At 44.4% G+C, this 16,703-nt stretch overlaps 1 protein-coding gene across 2 annotated transcripts in view; it reads left to right on the top strand.

Annotated features, from left to right (window-relative positions):
• The window catches only part of PAK5 (p21 (RAC1) activated kinase 5), a 250,461-nt gene that overhangs the window by 84,394 nt on the left and 149,364 nt on the right, over positions 1–16,703 (top strand). The window contains exons 2-3 of one of the 2 annotated variants that reach the window (XM_075339298.1): positions 83–306; positions 11,854–11,889. In XM_075339298.1, coding sequence (XP_075195413.1) covers positions 83–306; positions 11,854–11,889 — 260 coding nt within the window. The remainder of the gene's footprint in view (positions 1–82; positions 307–11,853; positions 11,890–16,703) is intronic. The other variant, XM_075339299.1, reaches the window with a different exon arrangement.

The following is a 16,703-nucleotide window of genomic DNA, read 5'->3' on the forward strand; positions in this document are numbered from 1 at the left end:
TATTTGCCCATCTCTAGTTGGCAACCCTTTTCCTATAGTTTCCTTCTCACACTCACTAAGAATATGTCATCTTTTTCTGTAGGTTTAACCGGATTGCCCAAAATGTTTGGAAAGAAAAAGAAAAAAATTGAAATATCAGGGCCTTCAAACTTTGAACACAGGGTTCACACTGGATTCGACCACAAAGAGCAAAAGTTCATTGGCCTTCCCCAACAATGGCAAAGTTTGCTGGCAGACACAGCCAATCGTCCCAAACCGATGGTGGATCCATCTTGTATCACACCTATACAGCTCGCACCCATGAAGGTAAGATATTTTATCTCTACATTGGCTTTTATGTGACTGCAAAGCTACACACAGTTGAAACCAGATGTTTACATACACTATCCAAGAAGACACATATGCATGTTTTTCTCACTATCTGACATGAAATCAGAATAAACTTTTCTCATTTTAGGTCAAATAAGAACCCAAACCCAAATTATTTATATTTGCCAAATGCCAGAATAATGAGAGAGAGAGAATGTTTTAAGGCATTGTGTCGGCAGGGTAGAGAGGTTATACCACCAGTATAGGACAACACACAGGAATGAGGAAGAAATGCCTTATAGCTAGGGAAAGGGGGAAGTGGTGACACCTGACAACAACCTACAGCTAGTTCCTGGGGTCCCTCACCACCCTTGATAGGTTCCTTACATATGCGCCGAGCTGAATACCTTACCTTAGGCCTCTTTAGTGCTGGGCCTAACTAGGGAACAGGTGGGATGAGCTCTTCGTAAACCACACTAATTCTAAACGAAGACACAAGGGAACAATACAGGGGAAACACAACTGCAAACACCAGAAGTCTCAGAAGCAGCAGAAGACAACCTCTCCAGAGCACAGCAAGGAACAAACTATAAACAACCGCACCCAAACCACCCCAAAGATACCAAATGCTATGAAGGACTGACAGTTTCCCAGGGTCCTAGAGTCCACTGGTTTGGAAACAGAGAACTGTCAGATAACATGTGCCGCCAATCTCTGTGATCGTCTAGCATTAGCTGCCACTGGATTGTCAGCCGGCCGTGATATCTCCGTGACACATCTGTGACAGGCAGTTTTATTACTTTCTGCAAAGTCAAAAGTTTACATACATTTCATTAGTATTTGGCCCCATTCCTCCTGCCAGAATTTGTGTAACTGAGCCATGTTTGTAGGTCACCTTGTTCACATCTGCCTTTTCAGGTTTGCCCTTAAATTTTCAATAGAATTGAAATTTTGTGGGTTTTGTGATGGCCACTCCAAAACATTGACTTTGTTATCCTTAAGCCACTTTGTAAGCAGTTTGGCTGTATGCTTCGGGTCATTGTCCATTTGGAAGACCCATTTCCGCCAAAGCTTTAAGTTCCTGGCTGATGTCTTGAAAGGTTGCTTCAGTATTGCCACATAATCTTATTTCCTCATGATGCCATCTATTTTGTGAAGTGCCCCAGTTCCTCCTGAAGTAAAACAACCCCACAACGTGAGGCTGCCACCCCCGTGCTTCACTGTTGGGATGGTGTTCTTAGGCTTCAAAGTTTCTCCCTTCTTCCTTCAAATGTATGGTCATTATGGCCAAACAGTTCAATTTTAGTTTTGTCAGACCACAGGACGTGTGTCCAAAAACTAAAGTCTTTGTTCCTGTGTGCATTTGCAAACATTAATCTGGCTCTTTATGTTTCTTTTGGAGTAATGGCTTCTTCCTGGCAGAGTGGCCTTTCAGCCCATGTTGTTGCAGTACTTGTTTCACTGTGGATAATGATACAATCTTACTGGCTTCCGCCAGCATCTTCACAAGGTCTTTTGTTTTTGTTCTTGGGTTGATATGCAAATGTCTGATCAAAGCACATTCATCTCTGATTACACAGAACCCGTCTCCTTCCTCAGCGGTATGATGGCTAGACAGTCCCATCTTGTTTGTACTTGCATATAATTGTTTGCACAGATGAACAAGGCACCTTCAGGTATCTGAAAATTGCACCCAAAGATTAACCAGACTGGTGCAAGTCCACAATTCTCTTCCTGAGATCTTGGCTGATTTCTTTTAACCTTCCCATGATGCTACACAAAGAAGCAGTGTGTTTCTAATTGTATATTAAAATACATCCACAGGTGTGTCTCTAGTTAATGCAGATGTTGTCAATAAACCTATCAGAAGCTTTCAAAGACATGACCTCATCATATGGGCTGTCCCATATTGTTTAAAGGCATAAAGGCTCTAAGGGTATGTAAACTTTTGACTTTGCAGAAAGTAATAAAAATGCATTAAAACATTCTCTCTCATTATTCTGGCATTTGACAAATTTAAATAATTTTGGTTCCTAATTGACCTAAAACAGGAAAGGTTTATTCTGATTTCACATCAGATAGTGAGAAAAACATGCAGATGTGTCTTTTTAGACAGTGGATATAAAGTTCTGCTTTCAACAACTGTAAATACTAATTTTATAATTGCCTCTCATACTTATTGAACCAAATTCTAAATTCAATATTTAGTTCTATCTCTAATCTACAAGTATTGCTGTAGGACACAATTAGATCATAACATCTGTAACGTGTTCGTTTTCAAATATTTCACTATAGGAATCCATTCTCGGCCCCCGGCCATATCTCTGTTGCTGAGTGTTGGTGCATGTTCGCTTGTCGTGTCCATCCCTAATAATCTGCTGCTGGTGCATCCGACCTACTGTGGTGCCTTCATTTCAAGCCATGGTTCGTGCCAGTGTCCGATAAGACATTTTATTCTTCATATTGAAGCAATAGGAGACATTCTGAAAGGATAATCCAGACAGAGATGCATTTTGTAGTACTTTTAGTGTCTTCTTCTACATACATTGGTTAAAAAAAAGTAATCCTAGGGAAGATGACCGCATGCATTTCTAACATGTATCTATAATGTATATTGTCTGCAGCAAAGTGCAATAATAGTGTGAATAAGTGTCATATTGCAGCAATTGCATGGTATTCTCCAGAAAATACAATGGCATTTTTCCTCCGTGCTAGAAGTATACTATGGAAGGACGAAGATTGCCAATTGTATAGGTTTAATCCCTTCACAACGCGATCAATTTCCTATTTTTGCATTTTCGTTTTTCATCCCTTATTTTTCACAGCCATAACTTTGTTATTTTTCTGTCCACATAGCCATATGAGGGCTTGTTTTTTTGCGGAATGAGTTGTACTTCTGAATGAACCATCCATTTTACCACATAGCGTACTGTAAAATGGGGAAAAATTTCCGAATGTGAAGAAATTGTGAAAAAAACTGAATTTTGACATGTTCTTTTGGATATTGTTTTTACAGTGTACATTTTGTGGTAAAAATAAAAAGGAGAACCTGTGGACGGATAGGCACAATAGGGTCTTACCCGGTAGATAGGAGGAGAGGAGGTGAAGAAATGTACTCAGCTGTAGGGGTTGTGAGAGGTCACAACACCTGGAAGAACATGTAATGGTGGAGATAGCTGCAGCACCGGAGAATCAGACATATAGGAACATCAAGGGAGACCGTTTTTTCTCGCCACGCTTGTCACCACTCCAGAGATGGAAATTAAAACATCCAAGTCTTTATTGAGAACGCTAAGTACAAGTCAACGCGTTTCTGGGGTCACAGCCCTTTTCTTCAGGACAAAAATAGCACTGACAAGGATAGTGTCAGTGCTATTTTTGTCCTGAAGAAGGGGGCTGTGATCCCAGAAACGCGTTGACTTGTACTTAGCGTTCTCAATAAAGACTTGGATGTTTTAATTTCCGTCTCTTCAATGGTGACAAGCGTGGCGAGAAAAAACGGTCTCCCTTGATGTTCCTATTTTGTGGTAAAAATGACCTTTCCATATGATTCTCCTCTTCAGTCCGATTACAGCGATACTAAACATGTTCAAATTTTTTTTATTATTTTAGTGGTGAAAAAAAATTAGAAGTTTGCAAAAAAATGTTGACGTTTGAGTCACCATTTTTCCAGACCGGTTTCATATTTTTCTCAATGGAGCCATGTTATGGCTTATTTTTTTAGGGGCAAGACAACGTTTTTATTGATATCAATATAATTTTGGCGTTCTTGAATATTTTTTGTTTACAGTGTTTACCTATTGTTTTCATTATTTTTATATTTTGATAGATCGTACTTTTCTGAACTGGTGATACCACATAGGTGTATTTTTTATTACCTTTATTTTTAATGGGGCAAAAGGGAGGTGATTTGATCGTTTTTTTTTTCATATTTTTTAAGACTTTTTTTTCTCTTCATGATTTTTAATAGTTTGGGTTTTTTTTTAGGAAAGTTGAAGCTGTGTTTGTCTGATTGCTCGTGCTATGTACAGCAATGCCACAGCATTGCTGTATATAGCAGAAATTACAGTCTCCTTTGAAGCCTTGCCGCAGGCAGGGCTTCCAAGGAGCGCTGCTATGACAAGCACTGAGAGGCAGGGCTTTAAAGGAGCGCTGCTATGACAAGCACTGAGAGACAGGGCTTCAAAGAAGTGCTGTTATGACAAGCACCGAGAGGCAGGGCTTCAAAGGAGCGCTGTTATGACAAGCACTGAGAGGCAGGGATTTAAAGGAGCGCTGCTATGACAAGCACTGAGAGGCAGGGCTTCAAAGGAGTGTTGTTATGACAAGTGACAAGCACCGAGAGGCAGGGCTTCAAAGGAGCACTGCTATGGCAAGCACTGAGAGGCAGGGCTTCAAAGGAGCGCTGCTATGATAAGCACTAAGAGGCAGGTTTCAAAGGAGCGCTGCGATGAGAAGCACTGAGAGGCAGGGGTTCAAAGAGGCGCTGCAATGACAAGCACTGAGAGGCAGTTTTCAAAAGAGCGCTGCTATGACAAGCACCGAGAGGCAGGGTTTCAAAGAAGTGCTGCGATGACAAGCACTGAGAGGCAGGAGATCAAAGGAGCGCTGCGATGACAAGCACTGAGAGGCAGGGGTTCAAAGGAGCATTGCTATATCAAGCACTGAGGTGTACAGCAAACACCCTGATATCATTGCAACCCATTGGCGACCTGCAATCACATCATGAGTGTACCATTGGAAGCCTCAAATGGCGTACCCCTATGCCATCGTGTGTTGAATCCCACTGTCAGAACATTGATAACCAGTACCAGATAAATTAGTATGCCAATCATGTCACCCACCACAAGGAGAAATGTTACCCCTTAGATCCCAGTCTGAGACTCTCATGAAGCCAAATCAGAGCTCATACTTTCCACTGACAAGGGGCAATACCCCAAAAAACTATGTCTACAAGTTGTGATTCTGGTTTGGCTTTTATCCTAAGTCATGTGGCAAGGCTTGTTAAAGGGTCAATATTGACACTTAGAAATGCTACTACTAATTGGTGGCACTAGACTTCAAGTCTTCTTCCTGTCTGAAGAGGAAATTTGCATATTTAAATTTCCAGAGGAGCGCTGCACGGCGTATAACCCTCCTTATACTGACATACCAGTCATGTCACTCTCCACAAGGAGAAACATTACCCCTTAGATCAGATACAGCTTCACAGGCCTGTGTGACACTCAGACACTGCTTGAGGAAGCACGGGGCACCAGCAAGTCCCCAGTCGGGATCCCAGGGATGGCTCTACTTTAAACTAGCCATCTGTGTTCTGGTTGGTGAAACTGATGAGGAGTGCATGGGACTATTTGGCATTTCTAGGGTGATAAGGGTTATGTTTAAAAAGTTGGGCTCATTGTGAAACCTATGGGATAATGTAAAAATTGGTTCTTAGAACTAGCAGAATGTTTTTTTTAATCCTAGTTAATCCTTTTGTTATTATATAACATCTGTTTGCTTGCATTTATATTTATTGAATTATATAATGTGGTAGATACAAATGACAGTAAAGTGCTAAGTTAGCCAATAAGGTATATATTGCTCAGTTGACTTAAAGGGGTTTCCCAGAAGATGAAAAAATAAATGAAAAAGTAAAGGAAGTGTTATTTTATATAAATTTTTCAATACCTTTAATTAGAAATGGTTGTTTTGTCTAGAGAGGTAATCTTTACATAATTAAAACAGCTATTGTCTTGTTACATTGACAGAAACTTGTCGTAGAATGTCTGTGAGCATATACAGTGGGAAACTCTGCTTCTGTCATCTAAACAAATCTATATCATGTACAGTCATTCACATAGACAGGGTAGACAGCAGTGTGGGCAGCCTCTTCTTACCTCAGCACTGCTGGTATTTCCAGTAGTAGATCAAACACAGGGAGGACAGCAGTGTTAGCAGCCTCTTGTTACCTCGGCACGCCTGGTATCTACAGGACTAGATCAGACACAGGGAGGTCAGCAGTGTGAGCAGCCTCTTCTTACCTCAACACACTTTGTAATTCCAATATTATATCAAACAGTCAGTGTGGACAGCAGTCTGAGCAGCCTCGTTCTATCTCAGCACCCAGGTATCTCTATTATTTGATCTGACAGAGTGGACAGCAGTGTGAGCAACCTCAGTACCTCTGGCATCTACTTCTTACCACAGCATCCCTAGTATTGCTAATATTTTTTCAAAAATGTTTATTGAAAAAGAGAAAATATCATACAAAATCAAGTATAAGTAATTCTGTAACATAGTGGCATATTTTCAGTTTGTGCATGAGTACTTCCACATATCGAGGAAATAAAGACAATCGCAATAAGAGATCAAGTACACACAATCTCCACGTGGATTTTGGTAATGAGTCAATGAACATAAGAACGTTGATTTCTGAAGCACTAAATTTAGATTCATAAAAAAACTGGAAAGAGAAAAGAATGTTAAGAAAAAGCAAAGAAGAATTCAAATGAGAAGAAAGACAGATCAGAGAAAGAAAAAGAAGAGAAAGGGGGGGATAGAAAGGGGGGCAGGGAAGGAGGGACTTGGGGTCTCCCTTGGAACACAACCGGTTTAAGGAGATCTACACTCCACCTCTCAGCACGAACCAAGCAAAAATCAAGAGATTGGTTCCTAAGAGGAAAGGATTACCTCAAAATCAGCGGATTCTCTAAATAGAAGCCACGGCGTCCAACAGCTGAAAAACTTGCTCAGCTGGAGCTCAGAGTGGGAGGATAGTTTCTCCATCCTGCAAATGTGGTCCATTTCCGGCAACCACTCCAGAATCGTCGGGGTTACACCCGACTTCCACTTTCTCGGGATGATTGCTCTGGTCGCGGCAACAAAATGACGGAGAAGTCCTTGCTTGATCTCTTTGAAAGCTCCGGGGATCATGGACAAGAGACCGATCTGTGGAGAGCATGTGATTGTCAGCCCTGTTATGTGGTTATAAATTTGGAAAACTTTATGCCACAATTCCTGAATTATCGGGCAGGACCACCAGATATGTAGCATGGATCCCTCAGCAGCATTACATCTCCAACAAGTGCCAGTGACGGTCGGGAAGATTTTGTGTAGCTCCTTCGGACACCTATACCAACGGGAAATGATCTTAAAGTTTTTTTCCTGCACTTTACAAGGCAAGGGAAGCCTATGTACACACATATAAGCTTTTGCCCAATCGAGGTCAGAGGAAGCACTCCCCAGATCTTTCTCCCTGGATTTCACATACCAGACTGGATCCGAATCGATTGGGTCAATCAAAATGGAGTAAATCTGGGAAATTACGTGGGATGGGGATTCTAGTTGGATCAAAAGGGATTCAAAGTTGGTACAGACCCTGGCCAGGTCGGAGGCTGAGCGAGCAGAGGAGATGAACGATTGCAACTGCAAATACATAAACCACTGGATTTGTTGATCAGGGAAGGCGGCTTGGAAATGCTGTAAGATTGGCAGAGAAGGCGCTCCCAATAGGGTATCGCCAACCCTAGGCCTCTGAGATGAAGACCAGATCATAAACCTGTCCACACCAGCAGCCGGCTGGAAGTCGGGATTATCAAAAAGGGGTGTCAGGGGGCCCCATGCTTCAGACAGATTAAAATGAGCATTAGTTCTGTCCCAAATGATGAGTAGGTCCCTTGTCAGAGGGGAATTCAAAATGCTATTAGGTCTACTATGTTTTGCGATCCAGGGCAAGGAGGTCAAGGTCCACTCTAAAAGATTAGCTTCAATTTCCACCGACTGCTTCGTCTCGGCCCCATGAAACCAATCTACTACTCTAGTGAGGATAGCTGATGTATGATATAAGCGTAAATCTGGAAGTCCTGTGCCCCCTTTTGTCTTACGTCTCGTCAAGTATTTAAAGGCCAGTCGGGGTTTACTTTTTTTTCCATACAAAAGCTGTCGTGATCCGTTGAAGATGGGCAAAGAAGAATCTGGGTACGACTATAGGAACTGCTTGAAAAAGAAAAAGGAGTTTGGGGCGGACATCCATTTTTAAAACGTTGATACGTCCAAACCAGGACAGAGCCCGCAAATTGTAAGCCTGAAGATCGGCGTCAATGCGCTGCAGTAGTGGTTTATAGTTAAAATTAAATAGATGTGAAGGGTCCGGTGTTAGATAAGTCCCTAGATATTTCAGAGCAGTGGCACACCATTTAAAGGGAAAGGCTTCTTGCAGAGAGGATTTACGTTTAGCGGGAAGGGTGATATTTAGGATTTCCGATTTAGAGGTATTAACCTTGAAATTACTAACCACAGCATACCACTCAAACTCCTTCAGGATAGATGGGAGAGATGTTTCAGGGTTCACGATGTAGAGGAGGAGGTCATCAGCATATAGGGCCAGTTTATGAGTTTGTTTTTACCTATGCAGATCCCATGACTATCAGGGTTCTTCCTGATGGCTATGGCTAGATGTTCCATCACCAATGCATACAGAAGGGGGGACAGAGGACATCCTTGTCGAGTCCCATTTCTGATATTGAATGAGTTGGAAAAAATTCCATTACACCGAATCTTGGCTGTAGGGAGAGTGTACAATGCTAGAACCTTTTCTCTAAAGCTTGGACCGAAACCTGCCCGCTCAAGCACACGCCCAAGGAATGGCCAACTGACCCTATCAAAGGCATTCTCTGCATCTACTGACAACACACAGGCTGGTGTTTTTAGTATTGCTAATATTTAATGAGATAACAGAGTTGTCTGCAGTGGGAGCAGCCTCTTCTTATCTCTGCACCCTTGGTATTTCCAGTAGTAGATAATATAGACATGATGCAGAGCAGTGTGAGTAGCCTCTTCTTATTTTAGCACCCCTAGTATTTCCTGCATTAGATCATATAGACATGATGCACAGCAGTGTGAGCAGCATCTTCTTACTTTAGCACTCCTGGTATATCCAGTATTAGATCATATAGACATGATACACAGCAGTGTGAGCAGCCTCTTCTTACCTCAGCATTCCTGGTATTTCCAGTATTAGATCATATAGACATGATACACAGTAGTGTGAGCAGCCTCTTCTTGTCACAGCACCCCTGGTATTTCCAGTATTAGATCATATAGACATGATACACAGCAATGTGAGCAGACTCTTTTTGCCTCAGCATTCCTGGTATCTCCAGTATTAGAGCAGAATGCCCATGGGGAACACATCTTCCTACAAATGAAGAGAGGGAGCAGATCTTCTTACTGCACATGCTCACAGGAACCTGTCTTTTTAACATTCTTGGATAGGTTTCTGTAAGGCCTCTTTTACACGTCCGTGAAAATCACGCACGTGTTTCACGGACGTGTCAAAGGTGCGTATTGCCCCCGGTGTGCTGTGTGTATGGCACATGTGTGTTCTCCGTGTGTTATTCGTGATAACACACGGAGAACGGGAACTTTCTACTCACCTGTCCCTGGCGTTGCTGTCCGTGGTGCTGTTCTTCGGTCTCCGGTCTTGCCGACTCCCCGCTGCTGCTTCCGGCCGCAGTGAAGTGAATATTCAATGAGCATAATGAGTGGCGGTCGGCAGCAAGTGACAGCAGCGACAGAGACAGCAGGGCAGGAGAAGGTGAGTAAAGTTTTGTTTTTTTTCTCAGACACATGTTTTCTCTCCGGTGCGTGTCACACGGAACACATCTGTGTGGTCTGTGTGTGTTACGTGTGACCCGATTGCGTTCCGTGTGACACCCGTGATGCCGAAGAGAAAATGGACATGTCGGCGTGAGAAACACACGGACACACGTAAGTACGGAACGGACACACATTCCGTGCGAAAATACATACGTGTGTCCGACACCATAGGAAGACATAGGTCTACGTGTGTCCGTGTCTCCGGTACGTGAGGAAACGGACCATACATGTACCGGAGGCACGGACGTGTGAAAGAGGCCTTAGTGTAACAAGACAGAGTCACCATTTTAACTCTATAGCGATTACCTCCCTTAACAAATGAGTGTGATTTGCTAAATTAAAGGTAGCTGGGAATGTACTTATTACATTTTTTTTTTATTTTTTTAAATTCCTAAACAATTCCTTTAAGTGACCACTGCAAAGCAGCATGGATCGCCCCGAATTTCTGCTCCTCATCAGTTGTTCTCCTGATGCTTCTTCTACTCTTCCTTGTATGAATGTATATATGTGTATCCTCCTGTATATAGATAAATACAGGTTCTTACATAATTGGTTATCCCACAGACAACATTTACCACTTACCCCCTGATCACAGTGTTCTATGACCCCAGTGTACGTGGAGCAGTAGTGCACATGTGTAATTATTGCTCCCATTCAATGCTATGGTTCTATAGATAGAAAATGCAGCGGTGATTGCGCATTTGCTCTGTCGCGCCATTCACAGCGGGGGCATTGGACTGTTGAGGACCCCAGCAGTCAGATCCCCACAGACATAAATTTATGGACTAACTGGCAAATGACAGGTCAGTGTTGTCGGTGGTACAAGCCCTTTCACTTTTGATGTCTTAGGCTGCTTTCACACTACGTTTTTTTATTTAACATGCGTCATGAACGTTTTTTTGCTGTAAAAGTGGATCCTGTTTTTACAAAGAAAAACGCATGCAAACGCATGTGTTATTTTGCAGGATCCTGCCACTTGAGGTTTATGGGCGGGCATTGAAGTCATGTGATCGGGAGTCAGTGGAACTGAACGTGATAGACTGGGAGCCGGCATCTGATAGCTGCGGACGCTGGTAACCAAGGTAAACATCGGGTAACTAAGCGAAGTGCTTTGCTTGGATACCCGATATTTACCTTGGTTACGAGCGTCCGCCGCTCTCAGGCAGGGGAGAGAGAGAGGAGAGAGAGGGAGGGGGAGAGAGAGACTGATCACGCTAGGCTGGTTTCTGGGCATGCTCAGTAGAGCAAGCAGGATCCTGTCTATCAGCATGCCAGTGTTCACATGCATTTGCGTGCAGTATAGTCAGGATCCAGTGAAAAACAGTATTTGGACGCAGCTCAAAAACGCTACAAGTAGCGTTTTTGAAAAAAGTAAAAAAACTGCAAGTCGCTGGATCCTCACTATAACGCACGCAAACGCAGGTGAACGCATGTTGACGCGAGTCCATTCCAAATGCATTGAAATGAAAACGCATTTGCACTGGATCCATTTTTGCGTTAAAAAAACGTTCATGACTCATGTTAAAAAAACGTAGTGTGAAAGCCGCCTTATTCCTCCTGGGCTTCTGTCCCCTCCTGACCGCTGCTCAGTGAGCCTCTCCGAGTGTATGTCTTCATCTTACCAATTAGGCATTTTCCTTTCTTGCGCAGACCTCACATTATCTGATGTGATTTCCACTTGACACATAAAAAAATCCTCGATAAATCCTTAGTCAGACTCTGAACCTTGAACCGTTTTGCCGTTACCGTCTTTTACATGAGTGTTCCGCTTTTTCAGTTGTGTCTTTATGAAACCTAAGACAGGAGGGCAGCAATTACTTGTGAGATAAATAGTCTATAAACATATATACACATTCTCTATTCATAGTCTATGCTGATGTGTGTGTATAATCTTTTCACCTTCAGAGCCCCATAAAACTGGAACGGGAAGCTTCAGCCAAGGTAGGCAACACATCCATGTCATATGAAACCTAATGTCTAATATTAAAGGGGAAGTATCATTTTTTTATCTCAACATTGATTTTGTGCAATTATTAAAATGTTTACATCTCTGTAAGTATTATTTTTTAATTCACTGCTAACAGAAGCAGAGGTATAATTATAATTTATAGGGGTACTTAAAAGTGTAGTCCCCTTCTTAGAAAAGTTTTTCATATGAGTTCCGTTAGTAGTTGAAAAAAATAACTTGCTTTACATACTCTCCTCAGGTCCAGTGCTGAATCTCCACCGCTGCCCCAGTGCGTCAACATCACTGCAGATAATAATTGAGCTCAGCGGCCCTGCCTATGTAGAGGATGTGAGCCACTTAGCTCAGCGGCTCTGCCTACGTAGAGGATGTGAGCCACTTAGCTCAGCAGCCCTGCCTATGTAGAGGATGTGAGTCACTTAGCTCAGCAGCCCTGCCTATGTAGAGGATGTGAGTCACTTAGCTCAGCAGCCCTGCCTATGTAGAGGATGTGAGTCACTTAGCTCAGCAGCCCTGCCTATGTAGAGGATGTGAGCCACTTAGCTCAGCGGCTCTGCCTATGTAGAGGATGTGAGCCACTTAGCTCAGCAGCCCTGCCTATGTAGAGGATGTGAGTCACTTAGCTCAGCAGCCCTGCCTATGTAGAGGATGTGAGCCACTTAGTTCAGCGGCCCTGCCGATGTAGAGGATATAAGCCACTTAGTTCAGCGGCTCTGCCTATGTAGAGGATGTGAGCCACTTAGTTCAGCAGCCCTGCCTATGTAGAGGATGTGAGCCACTTAGCTCAGCAGCCCTGCCTATGTAGAGGATGTGAGCCACTTAGTTCAGCGGCCCTGCCGATGTAGAGGATATAAGCCACTTAGTTCAGCGGCTCTGCCTATGTAGAGGATGTGAGCCACTTAGTTCAGCGGCTCTGCCTATGTAGAGGATGTGAGCCACTGAGCTCAGTGGCTCTGCATATGTAGAGGATGTGAGCCACTTAGTTCAGCGGTTCTGCCTATGTAGAGGATGTGAGCCACTGAGCTCAGCGGCTCTGCCTATGTAGAGGATGTGAGCCACTTAGCTCAGCGGCCCTGCCTATGTAGAGGATGTGAGCCACTTAGCTCAGCAGCCCTGCCGATGTAGAGGATGTGAGCCACTTAGCTCAGCAGCTCTGCCTATGTAGAGGATGTGAGCCACTTAGCTCAGCGGCTCTGCCTATGTAGAGGATGTGAGCCACTTAGCTCAGCGACTCTATGATGTAGAAGACATGAGCAGTTGAGCTCAGTAGCTCTGCCTATGTAGAGGACGTGAGCCACTTAGCTCAACGACTCTATGATGTAGAAGACATGAGCAGTTGAGCTCAGTAGCTCTGCCTATGTAGAGGACGTGAGCCACTTAGCTCAGCAGCCCTGCCTATGTAGAGGATGTGAGTCACTTAGCTCAGCAGCCCTGCCTATGTAGAGGATGTGAGCCACTTAGTTCAGCGGCCCTGCCAATGTAGAGGATATGAGCCACTTAGTTCAGTGGCTCTGCCTATGTAGAGGATGTGAGCCACTTACTTCAGCGGCTCTGCCTATGTAGAGGGTGTGAGCCACTGAGCTCAGCGGCTCTGCCTATGTAGAGGACGTGAGCCACTTAGCTCAGCGGCCCTGCCTATGTAGAGGATGTGAGTCACTTAGCTCAGCAGCCCTGCCTATGTAGAGGATGTGAGCCACTTAGTTCAGCGGCCCTGCCAATGTAGAGGATATGAGCCACTTAGTTCAGCGGCTCTGCCTATGTAGAGGATGTGAGCCACTTACTTCAGCGGCTCTGCCTATGTAGAGGATGTGAGCCACTGAGCTCAGCGGCTCTGCCTATGTAGAGGATGTGAGCCACTTAGCTCAGCAGCTCTGCATATGTAGAAGATGTGAGCCACTGAGCTCAGCGGCCATGCCTATGTAGAGGATGTGAGCCACTTAGCTCAGCGGCCCTGCCGATGTAGAGGATGTGAGCCACTTAGCTCAGCAGCCCTGCCGATGTATAGGATGTGAGCCACTTAGCTCAGCAGCTCTGCATATGTAAAGGATGTGAGCCACTGAGCTCAGCGGCCCTGCCAATGTAGAGGATGTGAGCCACTTGGGCTCAGCAGCTCTGCATATGTATAGGATGTGAGCCACTGAGCTCAGCGGCTCTGCCTATGTAGAGGATGTGAGCCACTTAGCTCAGCGGCCCTGCCTATGTAGAGGATGTGAGCTACTTAGTTCAGCGGCTATGCATATGTAGAGGATGTGAGCCACTTAGTTCAGTGGCTCTGCCGATGTAGGGGACGTGATCCAGTCAGTTCAGTGGCTCTAGCGATGTAGAGGATGTGAGCCACTTAGCTCAGCGGCTCTGCCTATGTAGAGGATGTGAGTCACTTAGCTCAGCAGCCCTGCCTATGTAGAGGATGTCAGTCACTTAGCTCAGCAGCCCTGCCTATGTAGAGGATGTGAGCCGCTTAGTTCAGCGGCTCTGCCTATGTAGAGGATGTGAGCCACTTAGTTCAGCGGCTCTGCCTATGTAGAGGATGTGAGCCACTTAGTTCAGCGGCTCTGCCTATGTAGAGGATGTGAACCACTTAGCTCAGCAGCTCTGCATATGTAGAGGATGTGAGCCACTGAGCTCAGCGGCCCTGCCAATGTAGAGGATGTGAGCCACTTAGCTCAGCAGCTCTGCATATGTATAGGATGTGAGCCACTGAGCTCAGCGGCTCTGCCTATGTAGGGGACGTGATCCAGTGAGTTCAGTGGCTCTAGCGATGTAGAGGATGTGAGCCACTTAGCTCAGCGGCTTGGCTTATGTAGAGGATGTGAGCAACTGAGCTCAGCGGCTTGGCTTATGTAGAGGATGTGAGCAACTGAGCTCAGCGGCTTGGCTTATGTAGAGATCATCTGCCACTGAGCTCAGCGGCTCTGTCAATGAAGAGGACATGAACCAATGATCTCAGCGGCTCCATCAATGAAGAGGACATGAGCCAATAAGCTCAGTGGATCTGTCGACGTAGAGGACATGAGCCACTGAGCTTGGATATTGCCTGAGGCTCAGTGGAAGGCATGTCAATGCCGCAGACTCCGGCAGCAGCAGACAATACTCAGGCTCAGACCTGGGCGGAGTGAGTAAAGTAGTTTTTTCTTTAAACTACTAATGGAGCTCATAGAAAAAACTTTTCTCAAAGAAGATATCCCTTTTAAAGGAAACCTGTCATGAACCATAGCAAGCCTAATAGAGTACATGGCCTTGTAGGTCTTGGGAATACAAGATGATGGATCCCTGCTTGAACCCAAAGTTCTCCGGTATCACAGACGTCAGATGCACTTGCCATACACCGGTGTGTCCCAAATGCACAATAGCCTCAATAGCAAATACATTGAGAACTGGATTTCACAGCGATGGAGCAACATTTCTGGCTTATACAGGCACATATTACCTTGTATTTTCAAGGCCTACATGACCATGTATTCTATTGGGTGTTGATGACAGATTCACTATTATTTGGAAAAGGCTGTTTTAACCATAATTACCCTGTAGCAGTAGTGATGTGCAATGTAATTCCCAGTAATCACCAACACATAAAGAGCTCCGCAACGGTGGCCAATCTATTATTCAGCTTTTGCACCAAGAGAAACAGTTAACATTTCACCTTTTTAGTCCATATTACAATGAGTGTCTGGCCCTGGTGGCATGGTGGAGTTCAGTCCCTGGTGGTTAATGGTAGTATCTGGTTTAAAATTGTCATTGTTACAGTCTAAACCATGCTGCCGATAGAATTACTGCTCAAGGAGTACAAACATATCTTTCTGTAAACTCTTAAAACATTAGCTGTTGAGTCCTTTGTGTCTCATAACATACGGTAATCATATTTATTTTCCCTTGTGGCCCAGAGACTCATTGCACCTTAACGTTAGATAAGTAGTACTGTACACCCAGCGTTTAACATTAGATTATGCCATTCAATATACAGGAAACTATACTTTGCATTGTCGTAACCCTTTAAAGGGAACCTGTCACCAGTTTTTTGCCCTAAAAGCTGCGACCACCACCAGTGGGCTCTTATATACAGCATTCTAACATGCTGTATATAAGAGCCCAGGCCGCTGTGTAGAACATAAAAAACACTTTTTAATACTCACCTAAACCGGTTGCTGCGGTGGATGTGGCTCAAATGAGCGTCTTCGTCCTTCGGTGCCGGTGCCTCCTCTTCCAGCCATCTTCGTCCTCCTTCTGAAGCCTGTGTGAATGAATCGTCTACGTCATACCCACTCGCCGGTCCCGCGCGGGCGCACTACAATACTTTGATCTGCCCTGCTCAGGACCTGAATGCCGGCGAGTGTGTATGACGTTGGACGCGCCATGCACCACGGCTTCAGAAGATGGAGGATAAAGATGTCCGAAAGAGGAGGCGCCGGCACCGGAGGACGAAGGCGCCCATTTGAGCCACATCCGGTTTAAGTGAGCATTATAAAGTGTTTTTCATGTTCTACACAGCGGCCTGGGCTCTTACAGTATACACAGCATGTTAGAATGCTGTATATAAGAGCCCACTGGTGGTGGCCGCAGCTTTTAGGCCAAAAACTGGTGATAGGTTCCCTTTAAGGACATTTTGCAGTTTTGCGCTCTCAATTTTTTTTTTTTTTTTACAAGAGCTTGAACATTTTTACTTTTCTGCTGACAGCCATAAGAGGGCTTGTTTTTATGGGAAGAGTTATAGTTTTGAATTTTGAATGACACCATTAAAGGGAACCTGTCACCAGTTTTATGGCCTATAAGCTGCGGCCAACACCAGTGGGCT

The sequence above is a fragment of the Anomaloglossus baeobatrachus genome, chromosome 3 (genome assembly GCF_048569485.1).
Source record: "Anomaloglossus baeobatrachus isolate aAnoBae1 chromosome 3, aAnoBae1.hap1, whole genome shotgun sequence".
In the NCBI taxonomy this organism is placed as follows: Eukaryota; Metazoa; Chordata; class Amphibia; order Anura; family Aromobatidae; genus Anomaloglossus; species Anomaloglossus baeobatrachus.